This window comes from Amblyomma mixtum, chromosome 2, assembly GCF_055824585.1.
Source record: "Amblyomma mixtum isolate Tamu chromosome 2, ASM5582458v1, whole genome shotgun sequence".
Lineage (NCBI taxonomy): Eukaryota > Metazoa > Arthropoda > Arachnida > Ixodida > Ixodidae > Amblyomma > Amblyomma mixtum.
This window is the reverse complement of record NC_143013.1, coordinates 182117166-182136805: the sequence shown is the minus strand read 5'-3', so window position 1 is coordinate 182136805 and position 19640 is coordinate 182117166. Positions and strand designations below refer to the sequence as shown.

At 46.8% G+C, this 19640-nt stretch overlaps 1 protein-coding gene across 5 annotated transcripts in view; it reads left to right on the top strand.

Moving 5' to 3' along the window:
- Positions 1–811: 811 nt before the first annotated feature.
- LOC149361754 (monocarboxylate transporter 2-like) overlaps positions 812–19640 on the top strand; it is a 29235-nt gene continuing 10406 nt past the window's right edge. For 3 of the 5 annotated variants that reach the window (XM_089572794.1, XM_089572795.1, XM_089572791.1), the window contains exons 1-2: positions 812–1083; positions 16180–16304. In XM_089572794.1, coding sequence (XP_089428920.1) covers positions 16202–16304 — 103 coding nt within the window. In that variant the 5' untranslated portion in view covers positions 812–1083; positions 16180–16201. Of the gene's footprint in view, positions 1101–16179; positions 16305–19640 lie in introns of all 5 variants that reach the window. The other 2 variants (XM_089572792.1, XM_089572793.1) reach the window with 2 other exon arrangements.

The window sequence follows — 19640 nt, the reverse complement described above, 5'->3', positions numbered from 1 at the left end:
GGGGATTGTATTCAGGGGCTAAGCCTCTCAAGCGGCGGCTTGACTTGTGGACAGGTGTCGTGTCCAGTGGGTGTGGCTGAGCGCTGGAGGTTCCTGGGACCTCTTCCTCCATGGAGGAAGAGGTCCCAGGAAGCAGCTCAGCAGACTCAGCAGCTCCCCCAAAACGTCGTCGGACACCGGTAGAGCGTTCTCCCTGGCAGAACAGTACTTGGCAAGAGTGCTGGGCAGAGCGCAGCCGACTGACCCTAGGACCGAGCAGAAGACGGCGAAGTCCGGCGCGCGGCAAAGGACTAAGATAGGCCGCTCGGGGGCGCCGATAGAGTGTCTAAAATAACGTGGCAATATAAAATGTCAAGCACTTCTGTGTGTGGTTTTCTCGATGCGTGGAAGCGGAATCCGTAGGGCGCGCTCCTACCGATATAGGTGGCTTTATCCTGACATTTTAATATTTGCTGGTTCCGGGTGTTCCACTTTGCCTTCGTTCACTGACTGCTGTCACTCATACTCGGATAAAAGTAGAGCGCGCAGAGCTCGAGAAATCTTACATAAACAGTAGTTCCGGCCATATCGCGAAGAGTTAGTTACTCGCGGGTTGAGTCGAAGAAGGGGAAATTAGGAACGTAGGGACCCGTAATGGACCATCTTCTAGCCACCATACTGATTTTGACCGTCTTGTGAATCAATTTTTATAAACAGGGCAGGCGAAGAGGGCAGGGCGACGACAAGAGGGGCTTGCAGCTCAAGCTAGGAAGAAGAATGAAAAGGGTTGATAGCCGGCGGCAGTAAACAGAGCGGACCTTGACACCGCTATGACTGCACCTCGAAATAACAAGAGTGCCTCCGCTGTCCACATCGCGGGTGGCTCTTATCGCTGGAGACGGCCGTCCTAACCCTAAAAACCTACTCTGCTCTGACATCGTTTAGTGCTGCTTCAACCGTTACCTGAACAGGGAGGCCGACGCCCTGCATTCTACTCTCTCAGGAAATATAACCGCTTTCTAGCTAATGGCACGTTGAGCAGACCACCGAGTGGTCCGCAAAGGTCCCGAGGAAGCACCGCTTAAGGAGCTCTGTTTGTACCAGGTTAGCGCATTTTCCTCGTGAGTAGGCATTCAAAGTTTTGCATGGTTTCCGGTGCCTTTGTCACTGCTCGCATGTATTATGTTTTTGTCCGTCGCGGTCCTGATGCTCTACAGGACCATGCTCGCCCTTATATATTGAATTTTTCTTAAACATACTGCACAGCATGTCGACGCACTTACAGGTAAACTCCCCAAATGGTTTGCCATGACCGATATGAAAAGTTTGAAAAGTGAGCAAAAACGCTACAAAGAGTTTAGGCTGCTCTAGTCAGGCATCTGAAAAGTACAAGAGCGGCTGTGCTTAGGTTCTTTGATGTTTGTAGAGTAGTATGAGGGTTTGAGGGCGAGTTTGGTGTTCCAACCAAATGTTGCCAAGTGTAGTGATGAGGGTTTTTAGTTGGAAAGTGTTTCCAGCCGCGCGCCTCCGTTTTCTGCAGTGTCTGTGTGAAGCTATTGAGTTGCAGGTGTAACTGGGGCACTGAGTCAGTGGACATCTCTTTCGCGCTGTGAGTAGGCGGCTGTGTAAACCTACAAATTGGGGCAGTTCTCGCCTCTCCTTTACTGAAAACCAGTGAAAGGTTTAGGCTTCATTGAATTTGAGGAATGGAAAGGCGCATAAGTGGCTCTGTGGGGTAGTGGACACTTCAATCGCGATTTGATATAGGTGACGGAGATGTCGTCGGCGGCCTATTGTTCCAGGAGGAAGGGTGACGTCATTTGCGTGCCGTATTTCTGCCAAGGGTTTCTGATGGCGGCGGAGTTTTTGCACAATGTCCGAAGTAATGCAAGGTATGCTCGCATCAATAATATCGGGTACCAAGGTATCTTCCACGGGCACTGAAGTCCCACAACAGACAGGCGCTTTTTAAACGGATGTAAATACACAGGCAAAGTGCATGTTACGCTTTTTCGCAACTAGCGCAGCACGGGGTAAGGGCAAAAATATTCTGTGTTCATTTTGGTTTTCTCTACAATCCTCCGCAAGATGGCTCCACACTTCTTACCTTGATCAGAAGGCCTGAGATGAACGACCACCAGCTTAACTGTTTTAACGCGGTAGAATTAAGGCTTTGTTTCCCATCCTGCAGCAACTCTCCCAGATAAATATTTTTCTTTTTATATGAAGTCCTCAGCCCAGAACAAGACCACTCGAACAAGACGCCAGCTTACTTTCACCGCACTTTTCCGCATGGGAACGCTAGGAATACCGGCATAGTTCCTCTATAATGGGCTAAAGCAATTTGCCGTCAACACATGCACACTGCATTAGTTGTGTTGCAGCGTTGCTCGCGGACTCCCCGGACTGTTCCATATGTGGCGTGCTAGAGACTGTCGAGCATGTTTTAGGGGCGTTCCCAGCATATGCACGAGAAAAACTCATCCTAGCATCTATTTTGAAGCCTTTTGACACCAGATCCTTTCGGAAGATTGGATGCTCGGTGCTTGGCCCGATATTTCGAAAACTCTACAGGCAACGCGAGCGCTCCGAAGCTTTTTAAACGACACGGGCCTTGACTCGCTTTTTGGAATGTTAGCAAGTGTGCCTTGTTTTTTTTTTCATCTGCCACCTCCCATCATCCTCATCCCCCATCGTGACCCTCACTTTCTCCTCTTCCCGTTCCCCAATGCTGAGTAGCAGGTAAGATATAAATTTTTCCGGCCAACCTCCCTGCCTAGCCCGTAAATAAACTCTCCCTTTGTCTTTTTTGTCGATTTCGTGTTGGCATCTTCCAAATGAAAGCGTTTTTGTTGTTTTGAGGCACCTTTGACGCACACCATCGCGCACCATTGTTTCCGAAAAACCACTTGTGGATTTTATTTCCCCTAGCAATGAGTCTGTGCAAATGCTCTCGACTTGTTGTCAGATGACAGAATGGTATAAAATGTTTTTGTTTTCCTAATCAAAAACTTGTTGTGAGTCTCAGCGCTTTTATTTCTCCTCTTTCGATACGTCTTGAGTCTTTTTGCGGTGTGCCTACCAGTATGAAGCGTTACCAACTTGCCCAAGTTTGTAACTTCATAAAGAGGCGAAGTTTATAACGCATGATGCTTTATACTAGATGCGACTTTAGCGTAAATGATATACTGGTATTGGTTACAGTAGAGGTGACAGGATGAATGAATAATTCTATGAAAAAATTTTACGCAGATAAAGTAGTGGTGTTCTGCGAGCGATGTTGCGTTAAGCAAAGTCATGACTTATGACGGCGAGAGCCAGAAGTCATTACGGCTGTAGATAAATAAAATAGATTTAATAAGGAGTTTCATAAGAAAATATGGCGCGCATAAGTGTTGTAAAGAATAACAACAATTTAGTGTCGCGTGGAGAATTAACCAGGGTACGACATAAAGAGCCTGGTTTTTGTAAATATTTAGTAGTTATTGATTCAATATTCTTCGACCATGACCGTTTAGTGGTGAACGTAAAACTAAGACATTTATATTCTAAAACTCTTTGAAGGGAACTGTAATTGAATTTGTAAATTTAAAAGAACAGAAAAGTATTTTTAGCGACAGTCATGACGGCGGTATTACGGAAATTAATCCTCATTTGCCGCGTTTCATAATATGCGGGAAATCATATGAGCGATTCATTAAGGCGAACATAGTCAAGGGGCGATGAAATTGTTGTAGAAAAGATTTGGAAAAATTTATGAATTAGCGCCTAGTTTGAAGCCCTTATTCGGGTTACAGGCCCTAGTGTGCACGAACTCGGGAAGTGGTATTGTTGGGCCAAATCTCCGCCAAAATCCATGCTGAAGAACAGAATGTTATTTGATTAGGAAATATCTGCAGTGGGTTTGAATATTATGCGCTGTAGATTTATCATGATTAACTTGCTATATGTGTCGCTTGGTACTTTGAAAGATATTTTTTACTAGACTTATGTAACAGAAGCGTCTTGGACAACTGCCAAGGCGAAGGCACTGCCATGTAAGGTTGTGATTTATTGAAGATAAGAGCAAGAGGTCGTGAAATCCATCAGTATATCGACAAAGAGAATAGTTTGAGATACTGTCGTGATGCACTGCGTCGTAGTCGGAACACTTAGGAGCGACGATGCAGGGAGCACTCGTACTAGCGACACGAAGGTAGATCAGTAAAGAACTTTTTATTCTATGCTGAATTTGATGATAGTACGGTACTGCGCAGGGCCTTCTAATGATAAGTATGACATTTGTACAAGGCAATCGATCTTTCTCTCTCTTAAAACAAATACTACATTTCTTTGTACCTCATAAACAATTTTGACTCTTCACAAAAAACAAGCACAGCACACTAATAACTCCAGAAAAACTGAATGAACGTTCTCACCAGATCACAAGGGACGCACAGATTTTTTATAGGCTGATGCGAGTGAAGTGAGTAATAACTTTATTCAGTTATCACTCACCATTTTATTTAGTTTTTCAACTTTCTTTTTAGATAGAGTGAAACGTTTTCGATTTATGACAGCACTTCCGAAAGAAGATCCTGGTTCAACGTATATGGCACCTTTCTTGGCACCTTTTTCCTTCAAACATACAAAATACCTTGTGTTAACGGTTTCATTGCTGTACCTTCTTATCAGAAAACTAAAGAATCTTCGGCTCTATGTACTGCCTTCCAGTTCATGCTGATTCCTGATTCTAATCTACTGAGGTCAGTCTGCGGTTGAAGCACGTCTTCTGACTGCTCATTTTGCTATCTGTTTTGATGCAACAAGGCTTCCTTATGCTTATCAGCGTCTCGTTCAACTTTTTCATTATCATATAAGTTATCTGCCGCACGGGACCGGATGAGATCCTATACTTTCGGCGTATCTTGCGTCTCTAGCAGCAAGAAGTGTTTAGAAGCAAGGTCGTATTGACATAAACCGACTTCAAGCAGAGCACTTTCTATTGAGATTGAAGCTGGGGCTTTAAACTATATTTGCGTTGTATTTGCAACCCTAAGGCGATAATAGCGTTAACATACATCTTGAAAAATTTAGCGCGACACACAAGGACAGAAAGAGTAGACGACACGAGCGCTGTTTTACTAACAACTGGAAGTTTATTCGAAAACACGTAGAATTATAAAGGAAGAAAGTGCGATAAAATCGTTGGTCTCTTTCTGTCCTTGTGTGTCGCGCTAAATTTTTCAAGATGTATGTTAACCAACTCGCCCAATCTGCAGTATTGTTAAATAGCGTTAAATTCAAGTGCGACTATTTCTTGCGGATCAATATAGAAAAGCTCCCTAACTTAAGAATCTCTGATAGTGATTGGAGCCACGAAGCATTCTTGCACCTTGATTCTGTTCTTAAAGCAGTCAAAAAGTATCTCACTGGCTGCATGCAAATATATCGGCAGTCCCGGCCTGGTGCACCTTGCGGAGGACAAAATTATCAGTTATAGCCGACACTATAAGAACCAGAAACGACTCCTTCTTTCCGCGCAAAGCCTCTAGAATATGTACGCTGGTTGTCTTAGGCCGGTCCTGAAGCAATACGCTGTCTCCGATCCGATTCGCGGTACAGTCGATTTCCTGAACATCAGTTCCTCTTTTGGCAGAAAGTCTTGGCGCACTTCGGCAAACCCGCTGGAAAGGACCTATTTTGCCACACTCCTTGCACTTCTTGTCCTTGCCAGGCAAGTAGAATTAGCCATGTGTTGTGTCGAACTGCAGCGGCAGCAAGCCTTCTGCACATCTGAGGAATGCCTGCGCCCGCATTGTAACTGCCACAGTTGGTCGACCGCGAAGGCGTCGGACAGGCATAACACTTTCACGTGACAGGCGGCTTCTTACAGACTCCTGGCAATGGTACACGCTTGTTCCAGGAATGAAAGGCGGTTCTCAGAGCATTGATGGATGTTTTCGACAGGATCTGATCTGGGATGAAACCATCCATCTTCGAAACAAAGTCGCAATTGGCACGCAGCTCTCGATGTGTCGTGACGAATCGTTGCATGGATTCTCCAAATTGATAGCGGCTGATGAAAACGTTCGCAGAAGCTGTGTAGTGCGCATGCAATGCAGCCATTGCCGCGTCAAACTCATCGCTGCGAGCAGCCTCATCTCTGGAAGGATCGAAGCCTGTCTTTGCGAACGTATAGAAGACGTCTTTTCCTCCAACCCCGAGATATTCAGTAGCAACGCCTCCCGTGACGTAGGAAAATGGGTATCAGATCCGGAGGCCAGCTCGTAATGCTCAAACATTGGCCGGTATGGCTTCCATAGAATAGACGGCTTCTAAGAAGGCGGCTTCTAAGGCAAAATCGTGATGGCCCACCTTGTAGCCGCAGTACGCGAAGAGCACTCAATAGCAGTTCGTAATCCTCGTCGCCAAATTATTGTGATGTATCGCGCCGTTGCCGCGTCACTAGTCAGCGACGACACAGGGAACAGACGTATGTACGACTGGCACGAAGGCAAAATAACCAAAAATGCCGTTGCCTGCTGCCATCTAATGATAAATGTGAGATTCGGAGCTGAAATAACATATACCATAAGGTCTCAAGCGCTTAATTGTATGAAGGCTCCTTCTGTGCTGAGATATAAATGATGACAATTCTCCCGAAATTTTCTGAGCAGTATTTTCGGCCGATGTCACAGTGAACAAAACTATGCCTTACGAGGAGCTTCAAGAAGTCTCAAGATGATGTTTTTTCCTTTCAAATTCCATTTCATGCCTTCTGTACACAACTTAAAACCATCGTTTTTCTTTCAATTTATTTCGGTGAAAAAACCTCTCGTCCTCTGGGCATCATTCTAAATAAGAAGTAGACCTGTTTAAAACGCGAGGAGTAATACCTTCTTTATAGTTACGTCACTGTTCCGGTGCTGAAGTAAGTGGTGAAGAAGTCTAACTGAAAAGTGAGCTTTTAATGAGGTAAAAATTGCAGGGTGAAGAGAAAGAAGCGTAGGCACTGGTGACAGAAGCACTCAGGCGTTGGAGGCACGATCGATTTCGCGCTAAATACGACTCAAGACATCTAAGACACCGCAACTACAAACTCGCTACAGGCGACTAACATCGTATGATCAGCCCGTGTGTAAAAAATCCACTGCCAACGATTTGGCCGCGTTCAGTAGCCATGGCACAGCTAGAAGGCCTCAATGGCAAACAGGGTCATAAGACCGCCTGTCTGCGGTTGTAAGTAGAAAATGTGAAAATCAAACATAAGCTTCGTGGCACTATGGACTTCGCATGCAGTGGCTGTGTGTAGGGTGGCAAAGTGTATGATGGCATCGGAGATCCTGTGTGTTGGTGCATGGTTCAGGGGGGTTCAACGTCCAAAGCGACTCAGGCTATGAGAGACGCCGCAGTGAAGGGCTGCGGACATTTCGATCACCTGGGGTGCTTTAACGCGCTCTGACATCGCACAGTACACGGGGATCTAGAATTCTGCCTCAATTGAAATTCCACTGCCGCGGCCGGGATCGAACCCGCATCTTTTGTGTCAGCAGCCGAGCACCATAACGACTCAGTTACCGCGGCGGCTTGATCCCGTGTATTTCTAGGGTGATACGGGAGAGTGGGGAGGTGTATAGACCGGTTGTGTGAATGTTGGTTGTAGAGACGCAAGGGTGGAGGAAGAAGGCTGCTGTGGAGGCTGCGGTTTCCGTGAGAAAGGCCATCGTGTAGGTCACCACCGCCGCCATAAAAAGAAAACGCGTCTCCGAACGCTAAATCCATAAACGTTAAGAACACAAAGGTCCTAGTGACACAGTAGGACACTAGGGTCGAATTTCTGTCCCGAGCTAGCCGCCAACCTGACTGAGAAACGTATGCTATTTGGAAAGAGAAATCGCACGGCGTCTCCCGCAACGGTATAGAATGAACGTTTGCGTCTCAATTTGGATAACAAAAAAAGGATTTTGAGAAAAATAAATGACGGCGTAAATCTTGCGCATCTAGCCGATTTCCTGGCATGGAATTTATGCCCAATTATGAAGTTTCTCTTCTTCATATGTGCATGCTAGGGTTGATATTCGTTTCACCGGTGATGTAGCGAGCACGTAAATTGCCTCTTTCACCTCAACCCATGTTCTCCTGACGGAGTTCGCCCTAGCCTTTCTCGTTTCCTTATGAAATTCCGATTGCATATTTATAGAAATACATCGCGCTATGACCTACATCATATGCTGTTCTTCCAAGTCTTCTCTGTCCTCCGTAGACTAAATGAATGGGAGCCCTAGTGTACCCAGCACGTCCCTTCCCGTCCTGCTCCCTAATACGGCTTCCAAAGAAATCAAACGGCTTTAAGTAATTTCGGTTGCAGTGTTGCGAATGGCCATGTTTCTAAACTGCAGGTCTCTCCTGTTGTTGCTGCCTTTGGTTGTCCTTTGCATATCGTCATCCTTGTCAACTTCTATGCTTGGTCAATGGATCTAAAAACCGAAACCGATGTGAAAGCCGAAGTAGTTGTGCAACTTAATTGCATCAGGACTATGTGCCTCGCTAGCGAAAGAGCCATCTTGTCAGGCTGTTGATTAATCAAAGAGTTTAAAGCCTGTCAGAGTTTAAAGCAGGCAAAGTAGACATAGGGAGATGTTTCCTTTCGTCTTGTAGAGGAGAGATGGAAGCCAAGACTCAGATACACCGAAAAACCCGGATCTTTCAAACGCTCCATATTACTACTTAAGCGGAGTCCAAAGGGCATGTGCTTTCTCAGTTTCCAAGCATAGTTGAAACTGACCGTCCTAAATTTAGCTTTCGATTGAAGAGCGGCGTTGAAGAAGAGTTTTTCTGCACATTCCATTATCACCGAAGATTTGGCCATGAAGAGAGTTGCGGCGATATTCGCGCCGAAGCTGCTCACGGTGGAGCCAAATCAGCTTCGTGTTGAAGTCTCACAGGACACGCTGGATTCCACAAACAGTGACCGCGACTTCATTAACACCATAATCACTGGTGACGAGTCTTGGGTGTACGGGTACGACCCGGAAACCAAATCCCAGTCGTCACAGTAGAAGCATTCCACGTCCCCAAGACCAAAGAAGGCCTGCAAATGCTCAGCAACGTCAAAGTGATGCTGACTGCTTTCTTGGACTGTCGCTGTGTGGCACACCACGAGTACGCACGCCCCAGGGTCAAACAATGATTAAAGAGTACCACAGGGGTGTCCTCCGTCGCCTACGCGATGCTGTGCGGCGCAAGAGACCGGAGTTGAGGTCAACAAGAAATTGGCGCATCCATCATGACAATGCTCCTGCACATTCCTCACATTTGATTCAGATTTTTTGGCGAAAAACCAGGCTCCTGTAGTTCGGCAGACTCCTTACTCTCCTGATATGGCCCCCTGCGACTTCTGGTTGTTTCCGAAAATCAAGAGGCCATTGAAAGGAGCGCGATTTCAGACAAGAGAGGACATTATGGCTGCAAACGACAGCTGAGCTAAATTCCATTCAGAAAAAGGCCTTTTCGGAATACTTCCAACAGTGGCAGCGCATCTGGGAGAAGTGTCTGGAGTCCCAAGGAGACTACTTTGAAGGTAATTAGGTGTCCAACGCTCCAGTTATGCCATTTTTTTTTCTACGGCCAAAGGTCGGATACTTTTCTAACAGACCTCGTAGTAGACACCGCGGAAGTACAACCGAAGCTGTGGCCATCTCCTGACTGAGGTCCGACCTTCTCGCCGGGAGGCCAGTACCACATTTGAGAGCATTCGGTAAGGTTCTCTGCAGACTCTTTGATTGGGGGAAGCAGCCAAAACGTTCTTGTACACTCTGAGAAGTGCGCTGAAATTTTTCGCAGCTGCTCTGAACGCAAACAGCAAACGGTGATGCGCCCTCTGCACACGCACGGTTAACTTGCCAGTTCTCATTCAGTGACCTCTTGTGAAATGCAGACCAATTTTTTAGGAAGTCGAAATTTTTTGCACTTCACGAAAGATCGTAATGCGTGAAGTTTTTTTCCCCAGGCTCTCCAAGGACAAGCCCGTTTTGGAAGCGCGCATCATTTGGCGCGAGGAAAGGAAAGTTTGTGTAGAAACAGTATTGAGAGTAATACCTATATCGAATTTACAAGAAACAGTCATGGCTGTTACAACGCTAGTTTGAAGTCGCGAAAATGAACCTGCTGGCTAAAGGCCATAAATAAAAAATCCAACAACCTCAAAATAGTTAAATGGTATTCAAGTTAGCAATAACCACCCTGGTCTGGCGCCCGCCATCACCAGTATTACCAAGCCGCAGAAGCCACACGTATACCTCAACAAGCTTATAATTAAAATTAGTGGCAGGCTTCCCAAAAACCTGGTAGAAGGTACGTCTGTAATATGTTGTCACCACTGCCTCAGCCACCATTAAGTACACTCTCCGCTACCATATACGAGGGCAGTACGGAGAACTCCTTAAAGCCAGGTGCATAACTGCTGGTACGTCTCTCTACAAAGTTTGGTGACGGGGACGGAAAGCTCAACACGGCCAGGCCGACCAGTTTGTTCTGCCTCTACACCGAGCTCCTTCACCGCTTCGTCGTCCACACAAAGCACCTGACACTCCCCCCTCTCCTCTTCCTCTCTCGCAGACGAAGCCCCGGCCGCGAGATAAACAGGTTTTTCGAGGGTTAAATTGTTTGAGTCGAGCTACATGCACCACCTGGGTCTTTCGTGAGCATCGACCGCTGGGCGATTGTCGGTGGGCACGAACGCCGCGAAAACCGTGAAAGGATAACTGTTGTTTGTGCGAGTACTGCTGGAGTAAGAGCCGAAGCACCGAACGAGTGGTGTGAAATATCCGTCATCTTAGTACTGTGGGACGGTCGGGGTGGCGGCACCTGACTTGGCGGAGGGGATCCTAGTCGAGCCCCTGTAGGTTTTCCGTCTCAGACGGTCGGAGATGCCCGCAAAACGTTCTCTGTGGTGCGGGAGTACGCCCGACGCCGAGGGCCCACTATTGGTGGACGGAGTGCTCGCCCTCCAAGGAGGCCTGAAAAGGAACTCAGGATCAAATCAAATCTGGTCAAAATCCCTGCTGTCCCCAATCCCACCCAATTCCCACCACCCAAACCAATTTCCCATCTATTTGCCCATCGCTTCCGCTACTTCCCACGGGAGATCAGGGGACTCTCCTCGGGCCCGCTCCCCCGGCTGTGTTGTGAAGGTGTAGGTTGCGCAACCACGGGACGAACCACGAAAAAAAGACAGAAAGACACAGAGAGCGTCCCGTGGTTGCGCAACCTACACCTTCACAACATCATGTACCAACTAGGCCCTTCCCAAGTTTTACTGAAGCCCCCGGCTGTGGGTCGCTACAGTAGCTTTTCCCTTTTTTATTTTACTTTTTCCACCCACGGGTGGTGAAATTTCAATTTGCCTATGAGCCTATTCTTTTATTTTCAAATTGGGCTAAGCCTGTTGTACGTACGTGGTGCAGGCAGGGGCCTATTTTTCTTATTTCGTTTTGGTTGCCCCAACTTATTCTTTGTCACTAAGGGGCGAGAGGACGTAGTTCACATCACTTATGCGCTCAAGCACAACAAAAGGGCAAGTGTAGAGTGACAGGGGTTTCTGACGCAAACCACGCTTGCGGAGCGGCGTCCACAGCCGCACTAAATCGCCATCGCCGAGACCATAGGAGATGGGCCGGCATCGGATGTCGTAGCGCTGCCTAGAGCGCTCCTGCCAGTACAAAATCCGGATGCGGGCAAGTCGGCGTGCTTCTTCTGCTCAGCAGAGAGTGGCGGCGATTCAACGTGCTTCGTGAAGAGGAAAAGGAAGGATAGTGTCGTCACAACTGCAGGGCTCTCGAGCGTAGAGAACGGCGGGGCTCTCGAGCGTAGGTATGCGTGCGCATACATAATGAAAGGGTGGACATCATCGCAGTTACTGTGGTGAGAATTTACGTACAGCGCCTGCGGTTTGTGTGTTTGACGAGGCAATTTGTTTGGGGGTGATACGGCGTCGAGTAACGAAAGCTGCATGCATAGAGACAAAGAAGCTATTCAGCAGTACCCACAGTAAACTGGCGCCCACGATCACTGATCAGAATCACAGAAAGGCGCGTAGGAAAGGGAGAAAGCGCAGAAAAAAAAGAGACACATCGGATGCAGCGGCTCATCGTATGGCGGCTGTTTTGCTGTAGCGTGTTAGGTGGTTGAGACATACAGTCACACTGCGGCTGCCACTGGAAAACAGTGGAAAAGGGGCTGACAGTTCAACGCCACTCGCTAAAATTGTGCAGTTGAGGATGCGACATGGTGGAGCTAGCCAGAGGAACACACGTACGGAGCTCAAAGCAACTTCACTGTTCGCAACTGCCTACGCAGCGTCGGATCGTTTGACGCATTTTGGGCCAGTAAAATCGTTACTGTGTGCGATGAAGAGTACGGGCAACTCCCAAGTGGCCAGACGTGGCACCGTCATGCATCAGTTGAAGAAGAGGGATGCGAAGGCTCTGCAGTACGACGAGTAAAAACCGCGTACCACCAGGCGCGCAATTATTTTTGTACGTTTAGCAGAGGAATCGCGTGTGACGTCGAAGAGCGACATAAATGTCGTTTCTTTACGTGGTTCGGTCTTAAAGAGGGGAAGATCAGGAAACATGGGTGAATTAGAAGCGAGGTAGTCGTCGAAGTTTCCATTAGAACCGGTCGTCGGGAGAGGCAAGCACTAGAGACAGACAGTGTCGGTGTGTTGACGACCGCTCTTGTACACGACACTGAACTCAAGTTCTTGAAAGCCGCCGAAAGACGCGAGTTCGATCCCGGCCGCGGCGCTTGAATTTCTTTGGAGGAGAAATTCTAGAGGCCCGTGTACTGTGCGATGTCAGAGAACGTTAAAGAACTCCGGGTAGTCGAAATTTCCGGAGCCCTCCACTACGGCGTCTCCCGTAGCCTTAGTCGCTTTGGGACGTTAAACCCCATAAACCAACCATAAACCAACCAAGTTCTTGAAGACGAAATCCCAACGGGCGAACGGGCCGCACGGATCTTGGAGGTTCGCGAGCCAACAGCAGTGTATCAGTGTAATTGCGTTCCGACTTAGTCAAAGACCCGCTGGGATAATCTATCACATGCACATCTTTAGCGTGGCGCTGGATGAGCACAGCGCCAACTCCGTCACCGCTGGCATTAGTGTGAACTTTGATGGAATCAGAAGGGCAGAAATGGCGCAGTATAGGGCCCGATGTAAGAAGAAATTATTTCAGATGGACGTCCAGTTGTAAGCCACATCTTTATGTAGGAGGCACATGAGAGGAAAGGCGGCGTTGGAAACTTTGGAAGAAAATGGTGAAAATGCGAACAATTTTCCTAAAGAAACTGAGAAATTCTTTCGACGACTGCACCATTGTGATGTTGGTGACAGCCTCAATAAAACACCATGTTTTAGCATGTCATGAACTTGTTCGTCTATTACCTTACACACTGCCTGGGACACGCGGTAAGGCTTCTGTTTCTTTGGAGGTGTAAATCCAATACGAATGACATGGTGAATGCGAGAACGGGGAAGGGGTTCTGGGTTGCCCTTGAAGAAATCGACAGAGCCACATGCTTCCCAAGCAGTTCCATAAAAATTTATTTATTTATTTATTTATTTCAGCATCAGAGGAAACACAGAGTTAATGCAGAGAGAGAAGCTAAAGGCTAATGGTGCCTGACGAGGCCTCTGACCCTACAGAGTTCACAGCGGTACAGATGAAATACTCATCTTAGAAACAGAAAAATGAATTGTGCATCCCACCTCTAATAACAAAAGATAAAAACACGCAACATTTGACACTTGTACATAAACGTATTGCATTTACTGTTCAACACACAAACAACAAGTCACACATAATAGGACGTCACACAAATTACATGAATAAATCAGCACAAATAGCTGCTGTACAGAATCATACAAAAATGCACAATGCACTTTTTAAATTGTCACTGAAACTGCATAATGCGGTTTGAAACAACACAAACGTAAGTTAAATGCAATTCAGAAAGTCGTTTTGAGTTATACTTTTTTGTGTTTCTTTTGTGAGACGACAGGTAAACATGAAAAACAGTGTTCAGTTTAGACTATACCTAATCTCACAACATAACAATAAAATTAGGTTGGCATTTAAATGCGTTTAAATGCGTGTAAATAAATGCGTTTAAATGCCTTCCATAATTTGTTCGGATTTTTGGTGTACCGTGTTTTCGGTGCCTCAAAAGGTATTCAGCGTTTTCGGAAGAAATAATTCCGTACAGTTTCTTCTGCTGTATTACTTGCAGTGCTTTGAAATAACATAACTGGTGTGCCTTTAGGATGCCGTGTTTTTTTTTAAAAGAGGAGTGGTTCTTAAGTCCTGTGCAATGCAACAATAAGATTCGAAGCAGCGCAGGATTTTCTTCTGTAACGTGATCAGCTTAGTATAATTGTATTGTGTAGTAGTGCCCTTAACCATTAAAATGTAGGTTAGTTTAAAATAAAAAAGTGACTAATAAATATTCTTTTTCAGCTAGAGAGGCATGAGCGCAGATATTTTGTACAGACATCCAACTGTGCGGGCAAGTTCTACACTTAAGTTTCTTACGTGTACAGACCAGCTCAAGTCTTCATGAAAACAAACCCCAAGAAATTTTTGTGCCTGAACTTGTCTTATAAAGGTGTTCTGAAATTTTATGTTAAGTTTGTCGTGTAGAGGTTTGTTGGCGGGACGAAATATTACGTATGTTGTTCTGGAGGCATTTAATCTTAACCTATTACTTCTTAACCAGTTTGAAAGTTGTACAAGGTAGTCATTTACCGAAAATTCTGGTGTCATTAGGTTACGTGAAGAGAAGAAGACATATGGCGGTCGTTTAGTGAAAGAGACTTATTAATCATAGCCTAAACTTGAGACTGTGGGCATGGCTGTGCCGGCTGGTCTAAATCGGAATTACTGAGTGCGCCACCGAAATGGGTAAGGCTTCCCCGAAATGAGCGAGTGTCATGCCACGAAGTACCAAAGCTGTCTCTTGCGAATAGTTCAATGTACACAGCGCGGCATATCCACTAGTCACGGGTGCGAGGCAACGGCGCACGATGATACACGTCTTAGCGCACGTATGTGCAGTTGACTCTACAACGGCTTGAGGTAACAACCGGCACTAATCAAGCGGACAATGTCGGCACAACTGAGTCTTCCGACCCAAACGGTCACAACTTAGGGAGCGAGTCTACCACTAGAGCTGACACCAGATTTGAGTTCAACGAATTCCCTTCATTGCGACAGTCTGAAGTTGCACCGCACTTTTGTAAAAGGCCAAGCATAACGTCATGCGAAGGAGGCGGAAGGACAGTAAATATGATTCTAAACGTTTAACCAACGATAACAACATTCCCGCAGCATACAAAAAGTGGAACGAACGTTTCACCTCAAACACCGCGAAATATTACAGCCTGATCAATTCGTCACCATAGCACTTCTTTATTTCTTCTATACAACGGTCCGAGGTAGCGAGGGAGTCTTCATGATTGTCGTACCAAATCGGAGCAGTTGGTTCCAAAAGGAACAGGACGTTCGTTAACATCACGGAAGAATTCCACCGGCAGTACGGGCTGACTCGCTCGTAATTCGTGAGCCACTCGTCGACGTCTTTGCCAGTTTTCCCTGCAAAGAACCAAGGTTCTCGGTGATGCTGCCAGTAGCTAGCCGCGGCTGCTGCTCGCTCGGTGTCGCCGTCCTGAGGCATATCGAAAGGAAAGGGGGTAATACAGCAAGTCTAAGCCTCAGTCGAGCACCAGAGGGATTCGTCTTAGTACCGAGCACAACCACCAAAACTGCTATGTACTCAGGATGCACCGAGCATGCTGAGGTGTGTGTCTACAACTTTCGGTGACGGCGACGGAGAGCTCAAGGTGGCCTGGCCGACCAGGTTCTCCTGCCTCTACACAGAACTCCTTGACCGCTTCGATGGCGACGGAAAGCACTTGACAATTTTTTTTTATTTACTGAATTTGGGGTTCGTGTGCTGGTCCTCCAGATTTATTTTGGGACCTCTTGGATAATAATACCTGTGACAGCATCTGCATTCTTTTTTTCTTAAGAGAGGTTGGTACTGTGAATACGAATGGAGCAGCTGCCCTTCATGTGATTCCACCACCTCTGAGGCAATAACATTTACCGCTCTATGGACGGTGGGAGCTAGCCTACAATTTTTATACCTTTCGCACAGGAACTCAGCATTCCGCCCTGGAATGGAAGCCAGGATGCCCGAGGGTCGTCAGCGGAGTCATTGGAAATGGGCTACCGAAGTACCCCAGCACGGTCCAGACAGCGTCCACAGCTGGCTTGTGGCTGGTAAGCGGCAAAATGGTCGTGAGAAGCATTCCCTAAGCAAAACCTTTGATCCTTACCTTAGCTTGAATGACGCTCACACTTGGATTTCGCCCCTTTAAACTATGCCGCGTTGAAAACCTTACGATGTCCTTTTTTACAGTTGCCTGATTTCGTGCTCAAAAAATGGCTGAGGCTTAGCTAAGGTTAAGCCTAGTCAGATGCGAAGGATATTGATTGCTAGGCTTGGTCGTCGCTCAAATCAGCCCTGCTTCTAGGCGGCATCCCAGCACCTGGCCGCCTCGTAAGTGCCCGGAGAGCGAGGCAAGCTCAGCTTTATACCGCTGCTGTAGCATCACGTGGTCAGCCGCCGCGCCTCTGATGTGGAGCCTCCACCGCCGCGGCCGACCGCGCGAGCCGGCAGCCCATCTCTCCTGTGCTGTGACGTCATGTTGTCACGTGGTGTCACGTGGCCATGGTAGCTCCACCGCCGCTCTCGACGGGCTGTAGTGTAGCTCTAGTAATATGCTTCGCATAAAACACCTTCACGAATGGCGTCGTCGTTTACGTCCACTAACTCTTTCGTTTGTCTCGTTTTTTCAGTTCGACAAAGCACCGCAGAAGACAGATTTCATGCATTCTTAAGTTTCATTACATTTAACTCCTACAGACTGCTCAACTGCCTGATGGCACCCGGTCTGTCGTCAGAGTATGGACGAGCTGCGGATGTTCCTTTGAGGCTATGTGGCACTCAAGCCGTTCGTATTTTGTGAGCAAGACAAGTTTTACTGCTGTGTTCACAGTTTAAAACTGAGTCAGTCACCGAGTTTCTCGCCGAATTCCAAAAAATTTGTCGATCAAGCGACGTCGAGCTATTTTCTGATAAGGCTGCCAGAGCCAGATTTGTCTGTCGCTTGCACAGAATTGACACTTAAGAGCCCTCTGCACGGATGATGAGTACGCGTTTCATCGGCTCCCAAATGAGCTCTCACGACGGAATCCGCCATTACAATCACAAGAATAGAGCACACCACGGCCGGTTCGGTTCTTGACGTCCAGAAGGGATATTCCCAGGCAGAAGCCGACTTCTGCGACGGGAAGTGCATGGGAGCATGGTAGAACCAAAGGCTTTATTTAGATGCGGCTTACGTAAGCACAGTGCCAGAGACTGTACGTGCTTGTCAGCTACGTGTGACGGCTGTAGGAATAAAGAGCATGATCATCCAGTATGTCTGGAGGACAAAAACTGCTGATGGCCGGAGAGACTTTACCCTTCATCACCCTAGCCCCTCGCTACTGGCACTGCATCGGGCTCGCGAGTTATGTTGTCGCTTCCGCGAGAGCGGTAGACGCTTATTAAAGCTAACGCTTTACTAGACCATGTTCTGCTAGTTTCGCTGACTCTGTAGCTTTGACTTTCAGCGACTTTCAGCCGCTCCGAAGGTGCGCTGGCTCGAGCATGTTACTAGCCACGTCACACGCCGCGGTAGTTCCCCCGCCGTCGTGCGCGCTCTCTGCGGTGCCGCCGCTGGAGCCATGCGCTCTCCCTCTGTCTGAGTCCGTGACTCGTCGCGCACTTGGCTGCTGTTTATAGAGAAGCGTACTGCTCGTTGAGACAGTGCACGCTTCGCCATGGGTCCGAGAAAAGCTGGGCCATCTCAGAACGTTACGCTGAGGACCTTGCGACGTCCTCAGCCAGCGAAACCTGACCATCCTGCGGATATCACCCGCTTTTGCTTTGTTCTTGTATCTGTTTCACTCTAATGGTCCAGACCTACGGTAACTACATGTCTTAATCAGACGTATTCCCTTACCGCTTCCAGCGCTCTGCTTCTAATCGTAAACTCCTCTTCCATTTAAAAACCTTTTGAGCAAAAAAATTGAGCATATTAACATATATACAAACCGCTTTGCTTCGCCTGCTCAAGTCAATAAACACGATTTGGAATTCGTACCGTCTGTTACTCAGTAAGGCAGTGACATCAGGGAATTCGACGCTACTAAGCTGTTCTCCATTAAATCTTATCCGCACCTGTGCCCATTCTAGGACACTAAATACCTCCTGTCAGCATGTCATGAAAAGCATTGGAGTCATCGCGTCTCCATGATTAACACCATTCCTCATGGCAATTTTGCTGCTCAATTTATAGAGGACTAATGTGACTATGATTTAACATGATAGTCTTCTAGGCTGTGATGCCGGAATGCTAAATGACTGATGACGTCTCTACTGTGTCAAATGCCTTCTTGTTCTCTCTCGAACGTTATTGACGGGAGCTAGCTTTATTCTGTGCATTTTTTTTTTCACCTGATTGATAGGTTTACAATGTATGTTCTGGGTGAGCAAACTCTAAGGTTCTCCAATTATATTACCGACGACCTTCTGAACCACCTCGTAGGCCACAGATAGTAAACTGGTCGGTCTCCATCCGCTCAAGTTCTTGAACGCCCCTTTAGCGATGAATTACGATGTTATCAACGTTCCTCCAACATAGGGGTAGAATTAAGGTCATGATGGAAGGCTCATGTGGGGTTGCCATTTTTCTAGCACAATATTTCTTTGTTTCCTCTTTCATCACTGGCGGGACGTCGAATAGCTCTGCACTACGGCCGCTACAGTTAGGAACCTCATCACATTGAACAGTGTATTCATCTGTGTAGAACTCCTCAGCTGCTTCGACAATCTTATTCATATTGAAAATGACATTGATTTCCTTGTTTCTCAGGGTATGCATCTTACTTTAGTCTTTCTCTCGTTTTCTGCTCACCAATTTAAGGCTGTTGCGGTTGTGAAAAGCATGCTCAATTCTTCCGTATTCTAGTTTCTTACATAGCTTGCCTTAAATTAAATATTTAACTTTAAAGCTCTGCTACTTCTGTTCGGTCTGATGAGTTAGAGGCTCTCATTTTTAGGTGTATTTTAACAAAATGTTTTATTTCCTTGGATACTTCTCTGGAACCTCTCCCGCCTATTATTTCAACCGCGTGCTCCGTAACATATCTCTGTGACTACCATTCATCTCTTCAATGAAAAAACCGACATTTGACTAAAACACACGGTTTTAACTCAAGCTGGCAGGCAAATAAGCAGTGCCATCAACGGCAGCAATAAATGGCTAGTAGGCTTTCTTTAAGGCCATATAACTGTATGAGTTTGAAAAAATTCAAGAAATGTAGTCTCGCAGCATCTCTATTAACTAGCGCGCACAGGTGCCTGCATAAATACGAAAACGTGCCTTGCCGACCCGAAATCTTGAAACGTGAAGACCTGTAGCATTATTTCGGAATGGGAATTTGCAGCATGATCAGTTGTTGCTCACCGACAGCGTGCTGTTTTAATGAATCTCTGGGTTTGTGTCC